At 34.5% G+C, this 20,045-nt stretch overlaps 1 protein-coding gene across 1 annotated transcript in view; it reads left to right on the plus strand.

The window, feature by feature from the left end:
- Positions 1 to 20,045, plus strand: part of ADAM2 (ADAM metallopeptidase domain 2) — a 118,467-nt gene that overhangs the window by 11,161 nt on the left and 87,261 nt on the right. The window contains exons 3-6 of the mRNA XM_051975561.1: positions 7,284 to 7,339; positions 10,846 to 10,924; positions 15,850 to 15,926; positions 18,156 to 18,330. Of these exons, the coding sequence (XP_051831521.1) occupies positions 7,284 to 7,339; positions 10,846 to 10,924; positions 15,850 to 15,926; positions 18,156 to 18,330 (387 nt within the window). The remainder of the gene's footprint in view (positions 1 to 7,283; positions 7,340 to 10,845; positions 10,925 to 15,849; positions 15,927 to 18,155; positions 18,331 to 20,045) is intronic.

A 20,045-nucleotide genomic window follows, 5' to 3' on the forward strand; every position in this document is an offset into this window, starting at 1 on the left:
TGCATCAGAGAAACTTGGTAATTATGGAGCAAGTAAAGTTAGGTCAACTTATTTATTGAAACTATTAAAAAATCTTAAAACATTATAAAATATATTTTTTTAGGATAAGTTAGTATTTGAAACATTGGTATGCAATTTGTCCAGAATCTAAAGAATGAGAAAGTTTAATAAATAATCAGAATGTTTTTCCCTTATGAGTAAAAGAATAATAGGAATACTGTATTGTGACTGGTTAGTCCACTTAACAGATAGTTGCAAGAAAACTGAAATTCAAATGAAATATTTTTGTTATTACTATGTATTTGAGGTTTGCCATTCTTTTATTCAAGATTCTAATTATTTTCTCTTGGATACTTTACATGTAATTAATAGCAATCTGTTATTAGGATAATAGTAGATGGTTCAAATGAAGCTTGACTTTTTTTTACTCATTATTTTTAAAAAAGCCTCTTCTTTAATAAATTATTAAATGTAGTAACCTCAAACTATATTGTTGAAAATTATATTAAAAAGATGAAATGAAGAGCAATTATATAAAAAATAAAAAAATATAGATCTCTGAATAGAGTTGGATTTGTTAAAAATCAGTTAAAATCAATTAATCAGAGAGAATTCTGAGATGGCAGAATAAGTCAAAAAACTTTGTCAAATAAGTCAAATTTCCTCCACAAAAACAGATAGAACAACCCCACAAAGATAACTCAGAGCAACAGAAATAAAGAGGAGTTGGGGCAAGCAGTGTCCTCTTAAAACAACTTGAAAAGACCCCAGGAAAAACTTATTCTGGGACAAAGGTTTGATCCGAATGAATTGTAAAACATCTTCAGGCTGACTGCCCTGGGATCAACTGGGCTTGGGAGTCAGCCTTAGCTTCAGGAACTTTCATTTCATAAAAAGTATGGGAGTCATTATTTTTCAATTTACTACCCCATTCAAATTACTTCAAACTACAAACTATTAAGTCCAAAGGCCTGATGTATACCAATAAATTTAAGGACAAAAGATCCTGTATGTAACAAAATATTCACAATAACAGAGTAGATAATGCAGTGGACTTGGAGTCAGGAAGACTTAGATATGAATATTGCCTTAAGTACTTACACTTATCTTAATCCTAAAAAAAAAAATTACATGCATACCTTGGAAATGCTGCAGGTTTAATTCCAAATACCCCAGAAGGGCCATAAGGAGCAAGAGCATTTGGTTTGCATGACAGCATAGGTGGAATGGAAAGGAGTACCTAGCAGCTACTATTTTGAAGGACATAGAACATAATAGCTGGGGTTATGACTAAAGGTAATTTACTCAGTACAGTTAAGTATGATCCTAAATGAAAAAAGACATTTAATTAATTGAAAGACTTTCAGATATTTGTGACAAATATAGCAAAATTTAATAGAAAATTTGACATAAGATCCAGGAGAAATATAAGGTAAACATTAAAGACCAATTATAAAGAATTCAATAAGGCCAAAGTGTTTACTACTTATATGTGAAAATGTTATCAGTACTTATTCTGACTGCCATTATTATTTGGCTAGTTTGAAAAAAGCTCAGACTGAGCTGGGTATAATGAAGTAATTCTAAAAAATAAAAATGTGAAGAAAGAAAAAGGAGTAATTATCTTATACAAATGAGTCATGAAAGGAAGAATTGATATAGAAGAAGCAAGTGGTAGTGGGGGGGGGGAAGCTGAATAGTGCTAGAACTTACTCTTATCAGAAATGAATTAAAGAGAGAACAGCATATACATCTAGAAGGGTACTGAAGTGTTATAAATTTAGAAAGAAATAAGAGATAGGGAATAGGGTAGAGTAAGAGGATGAAAGAGGAACTCTTAAAAGGATAGGTAGATTAAGGACTAGGAAGGCAAGATAATAGGCAGAAGCAAATTAGAAGAGGATAGTGAAGAATGATAGGCAAAAGGAAACTATGTAAGAAATTTAGCTTAGAATGTAAATGGGATTAATTCATTCATAAACAGAAATAGCAGATTAGAATTTGAATTCAACAATTTTTTTGATTTCAGGTAACACAATAAAAATTAGATATACATAAAGATAAAGGACTGGAATATAATTTATTATATAAAAAAGCAGAGGTAGTAAACATGGTTTCAGACAAAGATAAAGTTAAAATAGATTTAATTAAAAAAGAAAAAAGGGAAACCATGCTATTTATCACCAATAATATTCATTATTATTTAGACCATTTAAAATAACTAGACAATATAAAATACCTGAGAGTATACCTACCAAAATAGATGTAGGAACTGCATTAACATAAATATAAAAAACTTTTTGTATAAATAAATGCAGACAAACAATTGGAGTAATATTTATTGTTCATGGGTTGGTAAAGCTTATATACATATATATATGCATATATATGGTATTTAATAGTATTTTATTTTTCCAAATACATGCAAAGATAGTTTTCAACATTCACCTTACATTACTGTTCCTTCCCCTCCTTCCTTCCCAAGATAGTAAGCAATCTTAGATATAGGTTAAACATATGCAGTTCTTCTAAACATATTGTAAACATAACTTTTACATGCATCTGGAAACCAGAAAATTAATATGACTCATTTTATTGTGAATTTTGCTTTCTATGGTATTTGGAATTAAACCTGCAGCATTTCCAAGGTATGCACGTAATTTTTTTTTTTTTAGGATTAATATAAGTAGTAAGTACTTATGGCAATATTCAAACCTAAGTCTTCCTGATTCCAAGTCCACTGTATTATCTACTCTGTTATTGTGAATATTTTGTTACATACAGGATCTTTTGTCCTTAAATTTAGTGGTATATATCAGGCCTTTAGACTTAATAGTTTGTAGTTTGAAGTAGTTTGAATGGGGTAATAAATTGAAAAATAATGCAGTAAGAAATTTGAGAAAGAATATAATTCTCTTTTTTGGAGATGATATAGAACATAATTTTATTTTTTGGGGGGATGGTAGAGTCAAGGATATATCTTTAAGACAGAAAATCTGAATATATTTATAGGCTTAAGGAAGTGAACTAATAGATGGGGAGAAAGTGAAGATAAAAGAACAAGGATAGTCATTGTGGTAAAACTCCTGCTGAAGAGCTGAGAAAGGAATGGGAATCTGGGATTCAAGCAGAAACATTGCTGCTGACAGAGAAGGGGTATCTTTTTTGGAGAGTGGTACAAAGAAAACAAGGACATGTGTAGACAGGTTTTTAGGTATTGAAAAAGGAAGATGAATGATCATCTCATTTTTTTCAATAACAAGCAAATAAGCAATTCATACATAGTGTTTTACTTATTGTTTTATGGAAGGTATTAGGTTTCTGTGAGTGGAACCAAATATGAAGAACAGAGATAAGGAGTTATAAGTGAAAGTGGAGCCTGCCTATAATAGAGAGAAAATTTCAAATGGTACTTTGGAAAGACCAAGTAAGGTAGGGATTTTGGAAGGGCAACTGAAGTGGATGGAAATCAGAGAATAGAGAGTAGAGATAAAGAAGCTAGAAGTAGGGATTTGCTAGCTATGAGTGGGAAAAGAAGCAAATAATTTTGTGGTACCATGGAAAGAGTGCTTATTTAAAATAAGAAGAATCAGAGGATCTCAATTCAGATTTCTAGCTTGACTTTAACTGCTTGTGATCAAGGGCAAAGAACAACCTCCTTGATTCTTTGTGATTTATCAGGAAGATTAAGGGAGATGGTTTAGTTGACTATTAATTATCATGATATCCATCCTCCAGGGATCTGTGATTATTAAGCATATGATGAATATTTCTTCCAAAGAGATTTTTTTTTGTAATGGAAAACAGTATGAACATGATAAACAATGAGTGGAAATCCAAGATTAGTGATAACCTGAATTTGGTTGCCCTCAGTGAGTTCAAGTTACAAGGTCTTGCAAGGTGTTATTCATCTTTGCAGCAATAAAATAAAACCAAAACAAAAAATAACTGATAAATGCGACATCTGAGACTCTATTGCTAGTAATGATTGATGGACCTTAAGAGAACAGAATAGATGTCTTGGGATTGCAGGAGGGTAAATACTCCAAGTTTTTAAAAAGGATGGATTATGGAATCTGCAAACTATAATTAGTGACTTGATTTTTGTTTCTGGACAATTGAGGAATACTTAATTAAAGAAATGTTTGAGATTACTTAGGAAAGCAGAAATCACTGAAATCTAAAAATGTCTCCATTGAGAACAGGCTATTCCAGACTAACCTTATTTTATTTATTAAATTTTTCTTTGTACATTGTAAATAAATGCATTGGAAGATGTAGGGAATGCTTTAAATCTATTGTATTCAAAGTTCAGACACAGTTGACAAAATTTCTCAAGCTAAGTTAATGGATAAGATAAAGAGTAAAAGGCAGGGTAATAATAGTTATGTTGATTCAGAATTGGTCAAATGATTGAATACAAAGAATTAATAGATCTGTCTCAACTTGGAGGAAGTTCTCTAATGGAAGTCTCAAAGGATCTGCCTTCAGCTCTGTGCTGTTCAACACTAAAAACAAAATGTCAAGGATGAAACCATGGAAGGCATGTTTATCAAATTTGTTGATGATTCAGATGTATCTGGGAGAGGGGGGGAGGATCACTTGTAAGTTGTTCAGAGATGTCTTATATTTACTCATTTTCAACTTCAGTTCTTGGATTGTAATTTTGTGCTGAGTCTGGTTAGTCTCTTTTTATACTATTGAATAGACTGAGTGTGTCTAGAATGATTTTTTTTCCTTTCTGGAGTCTAGATGCTGTTATTCCTGCCAATCTAGAGAGGTATTATGTTTAAGGATCTATGTTTTGCCTAAGTTCCTAGTTAACAGTTTCTATTTCTTTGTGTTCCACCAAGATTTCAACTTCAACTAGTCTCCTCATCTTTGTTCAATAATTAACTTGAAGTTTGCTTCATTTTCTGCTTTGACCCCAATACTCCAGGGGATATGTAGATCAAATAGGTCACAGGTCTCCTGTGCATGTATTTGCTGAGTTTCAGTTCCATTCAATAACATGTAAATGAGGAGGAAAAGAAATGGATGGGAGAAATTCTGTTTCCTGTTCCATCCTAGATTTCTGTTGTAGACTCTCTCATCTTCATACTCACTTGGTGATTTCATCAGGATGAATGGTCTCTTTTATTATTTCTTTTGATGACTACCAGATCTACACATCCAGATTTAGTTTCTCTTACGAGTTCCAATCTCTCATTTTCCAATATCTACTAAATATGTCTTGTTTTCCCTGCCTTCCTTCAAGTCTCAGATTTTGTTTCCTTTCTCCTTCAAACCATTTCTCCAAATACAAGTGCCTTCGTTTTCTATGAGCCTGGTTATTTACATATTGTCTCTCTCATTAGAATAAATTCCCTGAGAATGGATGATACCGGTTTTTGTTTTTTGTATTTCCAGCGCTTAAGACAGTTCTTAATAAATGCTTATTGTGGTACTTGTATGTAATTTGATGAATATAATAAATATGATTACAAATAAATTTAATAAATAAAATCATGGCAGTTCTCTTCTATTATTTCTTACACTATGGTGCTTAGATTTTTTGTCCTGTTGTGTTCTTCTGGGAAACTTATGATCCTTAGGTTTTCTCTACAAATGTCTTTAAGATCCATATGTTTTGCTTGACTAGTGAGCATATTTTTCCTTTTATGTTCTTGGTTTTTTGTTTCTCTTCTTTTAGATTGCCTTTCACTTCTGTTTATATATATTCCCAATTTTTTTGTTTTTCTTTTCCTTTTTTTTTTTTTTTTTGTTTCTTTGGTGAAGCTTGCTATTGTAGATCCAAGTTTTTCTTTTCTATTCATTATTTTTGCTGTGCAGTTCATAAAATTTTTCTCTTGTAATTCTCATTTCTCTTTTAAACCATTCAGAAACAGTAGATTATTGTTCATGTTCTCATAGTCCATAAAATCCTCTGTATCATTAAAATTTTTCATTTGTTTTGAAGTATTTATTCATAGATGCCTTACTTTGTTTTTGACTTCTTGGATCTTTTGTAATTTGTCCTTTCTCCCCATTAATATTCAATGAAATTATCTAAAGTTTTGTGATTGATTTGTAACACATGATCCCTTAGGGTTAGGTTCATTAGATTGATTAATGTTTCCTTTAATATCCTTTATTGAATATAATGTTTATTGTGTCCTTGTCAGAAACAGTTTTGTTCTTATGCATTTGCTTGCGAAGGTTTTTTATGTCAATTTTATTATATTGTTCATAATAACAGATTGATTCAGAATATAGTAATAAAAACCAGGAAAACAACATACAAAATGACTTCAGCAATATAAATGGAAAGAACAACATATGCACCCAAACAGTTGAATATTACAAAATTATAATGATAAAAGAAGAGATATGAGAAAATATTTTTCCTTGCTTTGTTGAAGAGACGGGGTACTACACCTATAGAACACCACTTTTAATGTCAGACTTTTGAATATATTGTTTTAGAATTGTTTTCTTCCTCCTTTTTTATTCTTTGTTATAAGGAATGATTCCCCTGGAGATTAGATGGGATATGAAGAGAGATATTAATTAGAATATTAGTGATATAAAACAAAAAAAAATCAATACCATTTATTTTTAAAAATCCAATTTATAGATTATGCCCTAGTGTTCAGTCTAATCTTTCTAGGTTTATACATGATCAAAAATTAAATTACATTCTTATGGCTTTAATTATATTTTTCTGTATTGTAATCCTTTGAAAAATTGATAATTCTCTAGGTTTATTTAGTTAACCTAAATATTAAATCAAATGAAATGCCTTATTTTCTGACTATTATGCATAAATTGAAGTCCACAGGATATTAGAAGTTAAAATAACTTTATTCAGTTATAGGAGTGTAAGTTATTTGGTTGAAAATATTAAAAATTTTAGACTCTATGTAGGTATTAAAATCTTATTAAGATAATTCTTGACTTCATTGAATATTCTTTTGTAAGTTGCTGTAGATGCGTGGTCATAAGATTTTGACCCAGATTTAAATTCTGTGACATTTATCTCTGTTGCTATGTAGGCTAAAAAATTATATGATAATAAATTTTAATTACTAAATAAGTTAGAGAATATTTGCTGGATTTTTTTTTGTTGACACATTAAAAAAATCATTCTAGGTTCACCTTCATTACATTTAACATACTTAGTACCAAATTCCATGTTTCTGTTTAGGAAATATGTTTTATACTTTTTGTCAAAAGTAATAAGTATTACCAATTTAAAAATGATTAAAATTGCTCTCATTTATTTTTATTTGCTTTTATAACAGGTATCTTACAACATTACAATAGAAGAGAAGCCATATATTTTGCTCCTAAAACAAAAGTAGGTGACTAATTTACTTGTATCTTATATTCCTGTTGGGCATATCCATTAATTAAACCTCATTTTGCACATTAAATTTGATTTTAAAATTTGCTATATTTTATTCCTTTTTATTGCTTTGGATTCCCCTTACCTCAGGTTTCTGCCTTTTTGAGAACATGAAATTTGAAAATTTGAAATATATTATCTTTAACAGATATTTCCACCAGGTATACATAGAAAAATATCAAGTATTTAATGAAAACTTGTGTGGAGGCACATTAGGAGGTAGATTTTCTCTTCTGATATTCTTGTTACATGAGGTTAGCAAAGTTCTAGGCAATTCTCTTCTATTATTTTTTACATTGTGGTATTATTTATTTTTTTTGTCCTGTTGTGTTCTTCTGGATTCTTATGACTACTTAGGTTTTCTTTACAAATCTTGTCTTTAAAATCCATATGTTTTGCTTATATACTGTACATATTTTCTTTTAACTTTTTAAAAATTTTGCTTCTTTTAGATTGTCCTCCACTTCTGTTCATTTATATTCCCAATCTATTTTTCTTTCTTTAATTTAATTGGTGAAGCTTGCTATTGCAGATTCAATATTTTTTCCTATTTTTGCTCATTATTTTTGCTGTGCAGGACATAAATTTTTCCTGTTATAATTCTCATTTCTCTTTTAACCATTCAGAAACAGTATATTGTTGTTCATATTCTCATAGTCCACAGGATCCTCTATTTTGCATGGTTTTGCAACATTTATTCATAAATGCCTTACTTTGTTTTTGTCTTCCTGAGATCTTTTGTAATTTATCTTTTTCCCCATAATCTTCAGTGAAATTATCCAGTGTTTTATGATTGATCTTTAACTCACTAATCACTTAAAGTTAAGTTGATTAATATGAAATTGTTTTCTTTAACAATCCTTTATTGCATATAATGTTTATTATATCCTTATCAGTAACATTTTTGCTTTATTGCATTTGCTTGTGAAGTTTTTATGTCAAATACATGGCCATTTTAAAAAGATCCTACATACAGTTGAGAAATATGTATCATCAGAGTCATATGGAATATTCATAAAATTCTATTCAGAGTTTTAATTTCTTTTGTGTTCATTTTAAAAATTTTATCAAGGTCTGAAAAGACATATATGGAGTTCTCTGACGCTTTATGATAATATCTGGCAAGTCTTGTGTGACCATAGTTTATTACTTGAACTCCTTTATTAGTACATGAATAATTTTTTTGACATGGAAGCTATAGATTTTGGCAATGATGTTTAACTTGGGAATTCTTTTAGGAGGTGATTGATGGATTTTTCAGATTTTCCTTTTGCTTCTTTTTCTAAAAGTTTGGAAAATTTTCTTTCATAATTTCTTGAAACATGTTGTCTAGGTTATTATTATTATTTTTTGGTCTTAGCCTTCAGATAACCTAATCATTTTTAAGACAAAAAAAATTCCATAAGGTCATAAAGAGTCAAATATGAGCGTTTAATGACTGAATAAATTACATGTGAAAGAAACTTTGATCATGAAGGTGATAGGCAGCCACTGGATTTCATTGAGTAGTGGATGTGACATAGAAAATGCTTGGGAAGATCACTTTGACAGCTGAGTGGAGGATGGACTGGAGTAGGATAAACATTTCAAGGAAACTAACCAGCAGACCACTGTAATAGTCCAGGTATAAGTTGGTGAAACCTGTTAGTAATGTGATGTCTGTATCAGATGAGAGAAGGGAGTAAATGTAAGAAATGTTGTGAAGTGACTGCAGAGAGGTTAAGAAAAGAAAAAAAAGGTTATTAGATTTTTCAATTAAGTGAAGTGATTCCCTAAAAGTTCAATATGGGAAACATAGGAGAATGTAACTAGTAAAAGGGTGAAAGCTTGAAAGAGAAACTATAGGATCGAGGGATTGGAAATAATAGACACAAAAGAGGGCTTGGTGCAGCAAAACAGAAAATTTGATTATGATTAGATAAGGACATTTCAGAGTTCATGAATATGCAAATTACATTTGTGGGCCATGGCAAAATTGTATGACCATTTTTGTGTGTGACTAAAGTGTGTGTGGGGATTTAGTAATAGTTACATGAAATGACTAAATTGAGGAATTGTGAAATTAAAATTGGGAAATTATGAAATTAGGGTGTTATCAATATATATGTTTATATCCTCTAGTAGGAGATTGGAGAATAGAAGGATTGTGAGGGAAACACAAAGTCATTGAAAAAAGATGGGAAATATGCTGGAGGTTGTTGCATGACAGTTACCAGAATTTTGATTGGATAGTGGATATGAACATATCTTCTTGTAATATCAGATTAAATCTTTAACACTAAACTTATTTTAAAAGGTATGTACATAGAGACCTGATAACTATACATTATATTATAGGATATGATGATGATATTAAAGATTATCTAAGCCAGTCTCATTTTATTGATATTGATAAAACTAGTCATTGGAATTTTAAAAATCTCTGTAGTCACAAAAAATCATAGAATATTGGAATTGGAAGGGATTAAAAAAATTCATCCAGTCCAATTAATCTACAATACTGGATTCCTTCCACAACATCCTTAATAAGTAATCACCTAGTCTGTATTCGAACATTGCTACCTATTATGATCCAAAGTGGAAGGGGCTGCCTCAGCTATTTTAGCAGCCTTCGGATTCTATTCTTGGTAAGTTCTTCTTTTGTGTTCCAAAAATGGAACCAAAATTTTGGGAAGGATCCCAGACCAGCCATGCCCTATTTTCTCCATTCTTAGACATTCTCCAGACTTGGTCAATATGTCATTGCTTTTCACTTCTCCTTTTGTATATTGTTTTGGATGTATTCTCCCTTTAAAATGTATCTGCTTGTACTGTATCCACAGTGGTTATCACAGTGCCTGGCAGAGAGTCAGTGCTTAAACAATGCTAATTGCTTATCGGCAATATTTTATCTTTTAGAAATGTTATGCAGCATACCTTTTCATTACATCTGTCCATCTCTTTTTAGGGACATCAACTACATACTTGAATGTAACTATGATCTTATCCAATGGAGATAGCTTCCAGTGGTACAAACTGCAACTTATTCGTGCCTTCTTATTTTGCATGAATCTTGCTCATGTCCATAAATCTCATGAAAAAAATTAGTTTAAAAATACATTTGAGTTAGATGTGGCTTTTTGAGTAAGAATGATTAATCAGAAAATATTATTATTACACATTAAAAAAGTGGTTTGGGGCTGTGATTTTCCAATCTTGTTCACTACTCTTCTCATTGAGGAGCCTAGCCTATTATTTTTGTACATGCTATTTGATTTCATGGTATTTAAAATTTATGGTTACCAAATTATTACAGAAAATATTTTCCCAAAGTAAAAACTAAATTCAGATCCTACTTTCTGATATACATACATGTAGAAATATATATATATATATATACATATATATATATAATTTCTCTTTAATTATTTCTACAAATACACTTATTTAACAAAATAATTTCTTTCTTTGTTTTGCAGAATTTTTTTACCTCATGATTTTAGGATTTATACTTATAACGAAGAGGGATTTTTGACCTCCTTTGTTCCTTTTTTTAAGGTATGGCTTAGATACTGTCATTAAATTTGTAATTCCCTTATATCTTTATCAGATGATTTAGAGTGACTTTTTATGTATTTCTATTCTTGAGCAAAACAATTTAAAGGATAATTTTCCCTCCTTTTGAAGATCATATTCTATTAGATTTAGTGTGCAGGATCACTAAGTTTTAGACAATAGCTTTTGGAGTCATGAATATATGTATAAGCACAAAATTTAGACACAAAAGAGGTGTTGATTAGAGACATGACTTAGATCAAGGACTATTATTTCTGAGTGTTAATGAATAACCAGAAGCTTAGTGCTAAGAATTTGAACTGCACTCTGTTGGAATCCTTACTAACTGCTAAGTAATTAGAGTTGATCTAATCTTACAAGAAGATGTTTTGGGCAGAACCTGAAACAAGGTACTAAGTAGAACTACCCATAATCCCTCTCCTTTGCAAGCTGAACTGACTTCTAGAGAAATAGAATTAAAAACTTTAAATACTCAAGTAGAAGAACTGAAAGATGAACTAGTTACCCAAAGACGTAAACATGCTTCAAATCTCAAAGATCTCACCAAGCAACTTCAGCAAGCACGAAGAAAATTAGATCAAATTGAGAATGGTAGCTATGATAAAGAAGTCAGTAGTATGGGGAGTCGTTCTAGTTCATCAGGGTCCCTTAATGCTCGAAGCAGTACAGAAGATCGATCACCAGAAAATACCGGTTCCTCTGTGGCTGTGGATAACTTTCCAGAAGTGGATAAGACTATGTTGATTGAGAGGATAGTAAGGCTTCAGAAAGCTCATGCCCGAAAAAATGAAAAGATTGAATTCATGGAGGATCACATCAAGCAATTAGTAGAAGAAATTAGGAAAAAAACCAAAATAATTCAGAGTTATATCTTAAGAGAAGAAGCAGGCACACTGTCATCAGAGGCATCCGATTTTAACAAGGTCCATCTGAGTAGACGAGGAGGCATAATGGCATCCCTGTACACTTCTCACCCGGCTGACAGTGGGCTGACATTAGAACTCTCCTTGGAGATCAACCGAAAATTACAGGCTGTTTTGGAGGATACGTTACTTAAAAATATTACTTTAAAGGAAAATCTACAAACACTAGGAACAGAAATAGAACGTCTTATTAAACACCAGCATGAACTAGAACAGAGGATGAAGCAAACATAACAGAAAGCTCTTGCATAGTAAACAGACAAAAGCTGCAGAAGGAGCAGGTGCTACAGACCTCGGTGGCGTTTTGAAGTTTTTCTTATGATGTGTCAGCTCCGCTGAGGTTTGGAAACCTAGGGCGGGTGAAGAGTAACGTTTCTGGCCTTCCTCACCGCACCCCCTCCCTCCCTGGTCTTCACTGCCCCTCTGCTCCCTTGGCCTCCCAGACCTCGCTATGAAGAGGCTGACAACTTAGTCGATTTCCTCGCAGCCGGATTTGTAAAAAGAAATCCAGAAGATCACAAGAAAACTACTGGCTGTGTATCTGCAACTAAAGGCTCCACAAGCTGTTTTTCCACATCTCATGACCCTCCCCCCACAATGAACCCTTCATGGGTGGAACAAGGGGGAGGGAGAGAGACAGAAACACAGTCAGCTTCTCCTATCCTGTGATTGAAGAGCTCAACTCCTCAGGTCAGAAAGGGAGAAGATACACTCCTTTTAATTTGGAAAAAATTAAAGATTTGAAAAAGGGTTGCACTCTTTATGGGGCTACATCATCTTATGTGAAGATGTTATTGGATAATTTATCTTATGAAATCCTAACCCCGAATGACTGGAAATCCATAGTGAAAACTTGTCTAGAACCGGGACAAAATTTATCGTGGCTTTCGGAGTTTCATGAATTATGTAGGATTCAAGCCCAACGCAATAGGCAAACAGGAGCTGTTGTACAAATCACTTTTGACCAACTAGCTGGTGAAGGTCAGTATGCAGAGAGTTCAGAACAGATTTATTATCCCATAACAGTGTATGAGCAAATTTCTAAGGCTGCAATAAAAGCTTGGAATTCTATCCCTGGACAGAAAGATGGAAATAATGCTTTCACAAAAATAGAGCAAGGTCCCAATGAAACTTTTGCAGATTTTGTGGGACGTTTACAAACAGCTGTAATAAGAACCATTGGAGACAATGCAGCAACAGAAATAATGACTAAACATTTGGCTAAGGAAAATGCCAATGAGGTTTGCAAAAGAATTATATGGGGGCTAGACAAAGATGCTCCTTTAGAAGAGAGTGAAGATGCTACAAGTCGAGATTTCAGCGGAATGACATGAAGAGTTGGAGCTGGCTGGAGGCTGAAGAAAACTGAGGCAGAGGCTGAAGGACCAGACCTTTGGATTTGGTGACATTCGGAGAGAGCTCTTGGAACCAAGCAGAGAGATAGGCCTCTAAGCTAACCGGGCTATATTGGGATAATAAAAGATCTGAACTTTTATCACCTGGCTGAGTTTTGAGAAGAAAAAGCTCACAACATTTTGGCGCCCTGAACGTGGGACAAACAGACCCCTCAGTGGATTTCAGTGGAAAAGCTCCGATCCTGATTCAAGTGGAAAAGCCTCTGATCCTGATCCAGTGGAAAAAACTTCAACCCAGAAATTAGGGTGAGTGCAACAAAGAAATTTTGTTAGAAGAGTTAAAGTAGAATTTCAGCTAAGATGGGACAGATATTTAGAAAACAGTCTGTTTCTGTTCAAGGAAAATGTTTAGAGAGCATTGTCAAAATTATGGAAAGCCAAGGTTTAATTATAAGTTTACAGCAAATCACTGAACTTTTACAAACTGTAAAGGACATATGTCCTTGTTTCTCTCTTGATAAGGAATTAGATCTAAATTGGTTGGAGAGGATCTTTGAACTCAATAATTAATACAGCAGGAGGAATTAGGTGATTCCAACAGCACTCTAAAAGCATTCATGAGAGACTATGCACAATTAGGGGAAATTATTAGTCTACTAATTAAGTACTCGCTGTGTATTAGAGCCCCAAGTTCTCAGTACTAGGGAAGATACAATGTTTAGCTAAGATACATTCCCACTCTGGAATTTACAATCTAACAAAACAGATAACACACACAGATAAGTTACATTAGGGAGGTAGAGAAGGTGTATTCAGGAGGTAGTGTGATATAATAAGAGTACTGGAGTCAGAAAAATCTACATTTAAATACTGCCTCAGACATTTATTACTTTGACCCTGAATCTCAATGTCTTCATTTGTAGAATGATGGAGTTGGTACTCAATTAATCAAGATCTATTTTAGTTTTTAAGTTTTGTATTTTAGTTTTAAGTTTAGTATCTTGTTACAAAAGAACATGCCATGTGATATCGAAGCATTTGACTTAAGTTATGAAGAATGGGTGGAAATTCAACAGGAGGGGGAGGGAAAACAAGTCTTATCAAATGATAATAAATTATAAAAGTTTTAATTATGACCTGAAATCCAGATGAACTAGATTCAGAGTGTCATCAACAGGAACATGAGCTATGAAAATGGAAAAAAAAATCATTTTTGATCATAGCAACTCAAAAAAGCCATTTACAAAAGTGTATAAGAGATATAGTGTGTCTTGGTGGAGAGATTACATAGATTAATCTCATTCAATTCATAAACATTGAATTATCTGAAAGATGCAGTTTCCTGTTTAGATCTTCATTGCTTCTCATCTGGACTAAGCTCTAGTAACTCTCTAGTATTCTTTGGATTAAATACAAAGTCCTGCCTGCCATTTAAAACCCTTCCTAATCTGGTTCCAACTACATTTCCAATCTCATTCACTTCTACCCTCTACACACTCTTGTGCATTGATCTGGCCAAATTGGCTTTGTTGCTCTTCCTCACACATGTGACTTGTCTTTTCACTTCTCTAACTGTATACAGATAGTCTGCCAAGCCCAGAATGATGTCTTTCTGCTCATCTGCTGCTGTGTTAAAGTGTTCATGCTATTCCCTGAATGTGACCTATTTTCCTCCTCTGAGATTTTGGCTACTCCTTGTGATTAGAATGCCCTTCCTTCACACCTCTCTGACTCTTAGAATATCTAGTTTTCCTTAGGGCTTATACTTTATGTCATATCCTATGGGGAGGTTTTTCTTGATTTCTTAGTTAGTATACTTTCCTCCAATTTTGTTATATTTACTTATCTGTTTACATATTGTATATGCCAGAGCTTTTTAATTTTTTTTTTTGTCTTGGAATCCACAGTACTTGGCACAGTGCCTTTTATGTAGTAGAAATTTAATAAACACATTTTGAATTGAATTGAATTTTTGGAGTTTTGAACTTAGAGGTAATTATCAATAAAAGTATTTGACAAATTGGAGTAAAATTTTCCTTAAAATATCATACACTAACCACTTTTATTGAAGAAGTGATAGAACTACAAATATATTTTTTCAGCTAGGGTTATGTATAAACACATAGACATTCTTCTATTTAGTTGTGCCTCCTGCTTTTTAAAATGTAAAAATATGATAGGATGTATAACCCAAGATGTATAACCCAAGACAGCAGTTTGTAATTTGTTAAAGTCTAAACATGCAGAGAATAGCAAAAAAAAAAATTAGAGTCTCTATATATTCATTAGCCCATAGAAAAAAATGCTACTAAACTGGGTCTTTTTCGGCTAAGTGCTTTCTCGATATTGGAAATATGACATAGCTTGTAATCATGAAAAACACACATAGTATTATAGTTAATGTTCTTTTCTTCTAATGAAGACAGAGAACCCTAATCATGAAATTTAAGAAGGGAGCATAGAATCTAATCATTAATTGAACTCCTGCAGTATTCATAGCATATTGGTAGTTGATTTAGTATATTTTGAATATTACTTGACAAATTATGAGATGATTTTAATTTGTGATATCAAATCTTTGAGTACCTCTTAGGTCCAACAAATTACTTTATTTGTGCTTAATTTTCAGAATTTTTGCTTCTACTATGGGCATGTGGCAGATTTCCCAAAATCACTTGTGACACTCAGTACTTGTTCTGGAATCAGGTAATTAGGTCATGGGTATATCCTTTTATCGTTATAAAATGCTAAATTTAAAAAAAAAATCCTCTTTTCTTTTATCTAGTCAAAAGTATAAATGGAGAGAGTACATAGTGAGGAGAAGTTACCTAAAATATGAAAGTGGAATGGGACTAGTTTACTACTTCTGTTCTAGAAATATTATCAAGTAGACACTGATAGTGTCTAAACAATATACAGACTGTTTCTTTTTTTTCTTCCCTTCCCTCCCTTCCTTTCCTTCCTTCCCTTCCTTTCCTCCCTCCTTCTTTCCTTCCTTCCCTTTCTTTCTTCTCTTCCTCCCTCCCTCCCTTCCTCCTTCCTTCCCTCCCTCCCTCCCTCCCTTCCTTCCTTCTCCCTCCCTCCCTCCCTTCCTTCCTCCTCCCTCCTCCCTCCTTCCTCCCTCCTCCTTCCCTCCCTCCCTCCCTCCCTTCCTTCCTCCCTCCCTCCTTCCCTCCCTCCCTCCCTCCCTTCTTCCTTCCTTCCTTCCTCCTCCCTCCCTTTCTTTCTTCCTTCCTTCCTCCCTCCCTCCCTCCCTTCCTTCCTCCCTCCCTCCCTCCCTTCTTCCTCCCTCCCTCCCTTTTTTCCTTCCTTCCTTCCTCCCTCCCTCCTTTCTCCTTCCTTCCTTCCTCCCTCCCTCCCTTCCTTCCTCCCTCCCTCCTTCCTCCCTTCCTTCCTTCCTCCCTCCCTCCCTCCCTTCTTCCTTCCTTCCTCCCTCCTTCCTCCCTCCCTCCCTTCCTTCCTTCTCCCTCCCTCCCTTCCTTCCTCCCTCCCTCCCTTCCTCCTTCCCTTCCTCCCTCCCTCCCTTTCTTCCTCCCTTCCTTCCTTCCTCCCTCCCTCCCTCCCTTCCTTCCTCCCTCCCTCCCTCCCTCCCTTCCTTCCTCCCTCCCTCCTTCCTCCCTTCCTTCCTCCCTCCCTCCCTCCCTCCCTCCTTCCTTCCTTCCTCCCTCCCTTCCTCCTCCCTCCCTCCCCCCTTCCTTCCTTCCTCCCTCCTTCCTCCCTCCCTCCCTTCCTTCCTCCCTCCCTCCTTCCTCCCTTCCTTCCTTCCTCCCTCCCTCCCTCCTTTTCTTCCTTCCTTCTTCCTCCCTCCCTCCCTCCCTTCTTCCCTCCTCCCTCCCTCCTTCCTTCCTCCCTCCCTCCCTTCTTCCTCCCTCCCTCCCTCCTTCCTTCCTCCCTCCCTCCCTTCTTCCTCCAATTTTGTTATATTTACTTATCTGTTTACATATTGTATATGCCAGAGCTTTTTAATTTTTTTTTTTGTCTTCCTTCCTTCCTTCTTTCCTTCCCTTCCTTCCTTTCTTCCTCCTTCCTCCCTCCCTCCCTTCCTCCCTTCCTTCCTCCCTCCCTCCCTCCCTTCCTTCCTTCCTCCCTCCCTCCCTCCTTCCCTCCTCCCTCCCTCCCTCTTCCTCCCTCCCTCCCTTCTTCCTCCCTCCCTCCCTCCTTCCTTCCTCCCTCCCTCCCTTCTTCCTCCCTCCCTCCCTTCCTTCCTTCCTCCCTCCCTCCCTCCTTCCTTCCTCCCTCCCTCCCTTCTTCCTCCCTCCCTCCCTTCCTTCCTTCCTCCCTTCCTCCCTCCCTCCCCCCTTCCTCCCTCCCTCCCTTCCTTCCTCCCTCCCTCCCTCCCTTCCTTCCTCCCTCCCTCCCTTTCTTTCTTCCTTCCTTCCTTCCTCCCTTCCTCCTTCCTTCCTTCCTCCCTCCCTCCCTTCTTCCTCCCTCCCTCCCTTCCTCCCTTCCTCCCTCCTTCCTTCCTTCCTCCCTCCCTCCCTCCCTTCCTTCCTTCCTCCCTCCCTTCCTCCCTTCCTTCCTTTTTTCCTCTCTCCCTTCCTCCCTCTCTCCCTTCCTTCCTCCCTTCCTTCCTTTATTCCTCCCTTCCTTCCTTCTTTCCTTCCTTCCTTTCTTTCTCTATTTCTTTTTTTCTTTCTTTCTTCTTTTCATTCTACTATGCACTTCTCTATTGTTTTAGTCATATTTAGCTCTTTCTGACATATAGCAATATTCTTAAAACATTGATATAAAAAGATAGGCCTCTGCTCTAAAAGGAAGCTTGTAATCAGTAGAAAGTGAATAGTGTGATTTTCAACACATTTTGTTTTGAAATTTAGTAAATGTGTTGCCACCTTAACCCCATTTTTTCTTACTCTGAGGTGTCCTTAGTAGAACTCTTTAGTATTTTTCTTATAATGAAGTTTTAATTTTCAAATGTGGTGTTTGAATTTATAGAGGTTGGTTACAATTTGAAAATTTCACATATGGAATTGAGCCTCTGGAGTCTTCAACAGGATTTGAGCATGTGGTTTATCAAGTAAGAAATGAAAACACAGATGTCTTTCTGTATGCTGAAAAGGACATGGATATGAAGTCAAGAAAATCACCTTATGAATTCCAGATGGTTAATGTGAGTGATGATTTGCTTGAATTATGCATTTTGTATAATATAAACAATATTTTTATTACTCACAGATTGCATACTGTAATCCAAGGTCAAGATGCTTAACCAGAAGTTTTTGCTGAGATTTCAAAGCATCATCCAGTAGATCTCTATTACTCCATGCTGTAATGTTTGCTCAATGATTTTTTTTTTTTATTGTCTATACTGTTTCCCCTTACTTCCCTGATAGATCAAGCAGCTTCTCTTCAAAAAAGATTGGGGGATCCTTTCTTAGTGAAGTATTAATAGATGTAAGAGTCTGAGAATTTAAATTTGAAAGGGAATTTTGAGAGATCACAAAGCAAACATCACTTTATTGATATAGAAACCGAGGCCAGGAGAGATGTAGTCTCTTGTTTCAAAATCAAAAAATTAGTGTCATGCTTCTTTCTTTCCTTTTACAATCTCAGAATTTTCTCAACACCTATAGTACTCTTTGGTGTTCTTTGAATACTACTTTGAATATTACTTGACCAAGTTACTTTTCATTCATTTTATATTACAAGATGGCTATAATACAATGGTGTCAGGTGCTTGAGCACTTAACTAGTTAATCACCAATTTGCTTGTTCAAATGCTGTTACAAAGAAATCTATTGCATATTCATTCATCTATTAGAGGAACAAGATAATGTAATATAATTTTCTTTTCATATCACTTTGATTTCTGAATTCATCCTTTTTTCTTTTTCTACCTCGCCAATTATCTCTTCTAACAAACAATGATAAAGAGAAAAAAATCAGCAAAATGACAAAATACATCAACAAAGTTTAACAGTATTTGCATTTTAGCATACACATGGGCTCCCAACTTCTGCATTTTCTCATCTGATCTTCTTCAGGAGCAAGTTCTTATAATTTCTAGTTTTGTGTTGTGGCTTCATTGTTATTTTGTTGATGTTTCCATTTAAATTGTTTTAGTCATTATTGTTTTGCTGGTTTTGCTGACTTCGAATTATATGTGAATTTAGATTGAGTCAGGCAAATAGTCTTCATTCCAGTTCTCAAGTGACTTTTAGTTCACTGACATTTAGGATAATTGAGTAAATATTTCTTGTACCACCTAGTGTAGTATAGAGGCAAAAGCAGGATCCAAGTAGTGATTCTGTTGTTTACTATCTGTGATATCAGAGAAGTTACTTAACCTCTTTGGATCTCAACTAATCTACAAAATGAGAGAGATGGATTGTGATGATAGAAATTCATATTTCCATGGTACTTTGGGGTTTATAACCCCCCCCCCCCACTAACAACAACTTTGTGAGGTACAAATTAGAAGTATTAAAATCACCATTTTACAGATGGATAAATGAAACACTTGCTCATGGTCAACACAACTAAGCAGGTATCAGAATTGGAATTTGAAGTCAGTTGTTTCTTGATTCTAAAACTCTATTATACTACTATGGTTTCTCAAATTAGTGCTAAATGCTAGTTTCTCTGACATTTAATAATAGAAAGTTACAGCAAAGGAAAATTTAAGTACTAGATTGTGGATAGGTTCTACTGGCAGACCTGAGTTTGAAAAGTTAAATCCTTTGTAGGCTCAAAATATTAGGTCATAGAGAGGTTTAAATTGCTTCTCTTGGTTGTTCTAATGAGACAAACTGAACAAATTGTTTTTTCCTTTTATTTTTCCAAAATCCTAAAATCTAAAATCTTAAAATCCTAGAATAATACTGG

The sequence above is a fragment of the Antechinus flavipes genome, chromosome 2, assembly GCF_016432865.1.
Source record: "Antechinus flavipes isolate AdamAnt ecotype Samford, QLD, Australia chromosome 2, AdamAnt_v2, whole genome shotgun sequence".
Lineage (NCBI taxonomy): Eukaryota > Metazoa > Chordata > Mammalia > Dasyuromorphia > Dasyuridae > Antechinus > Antechinus flavipes.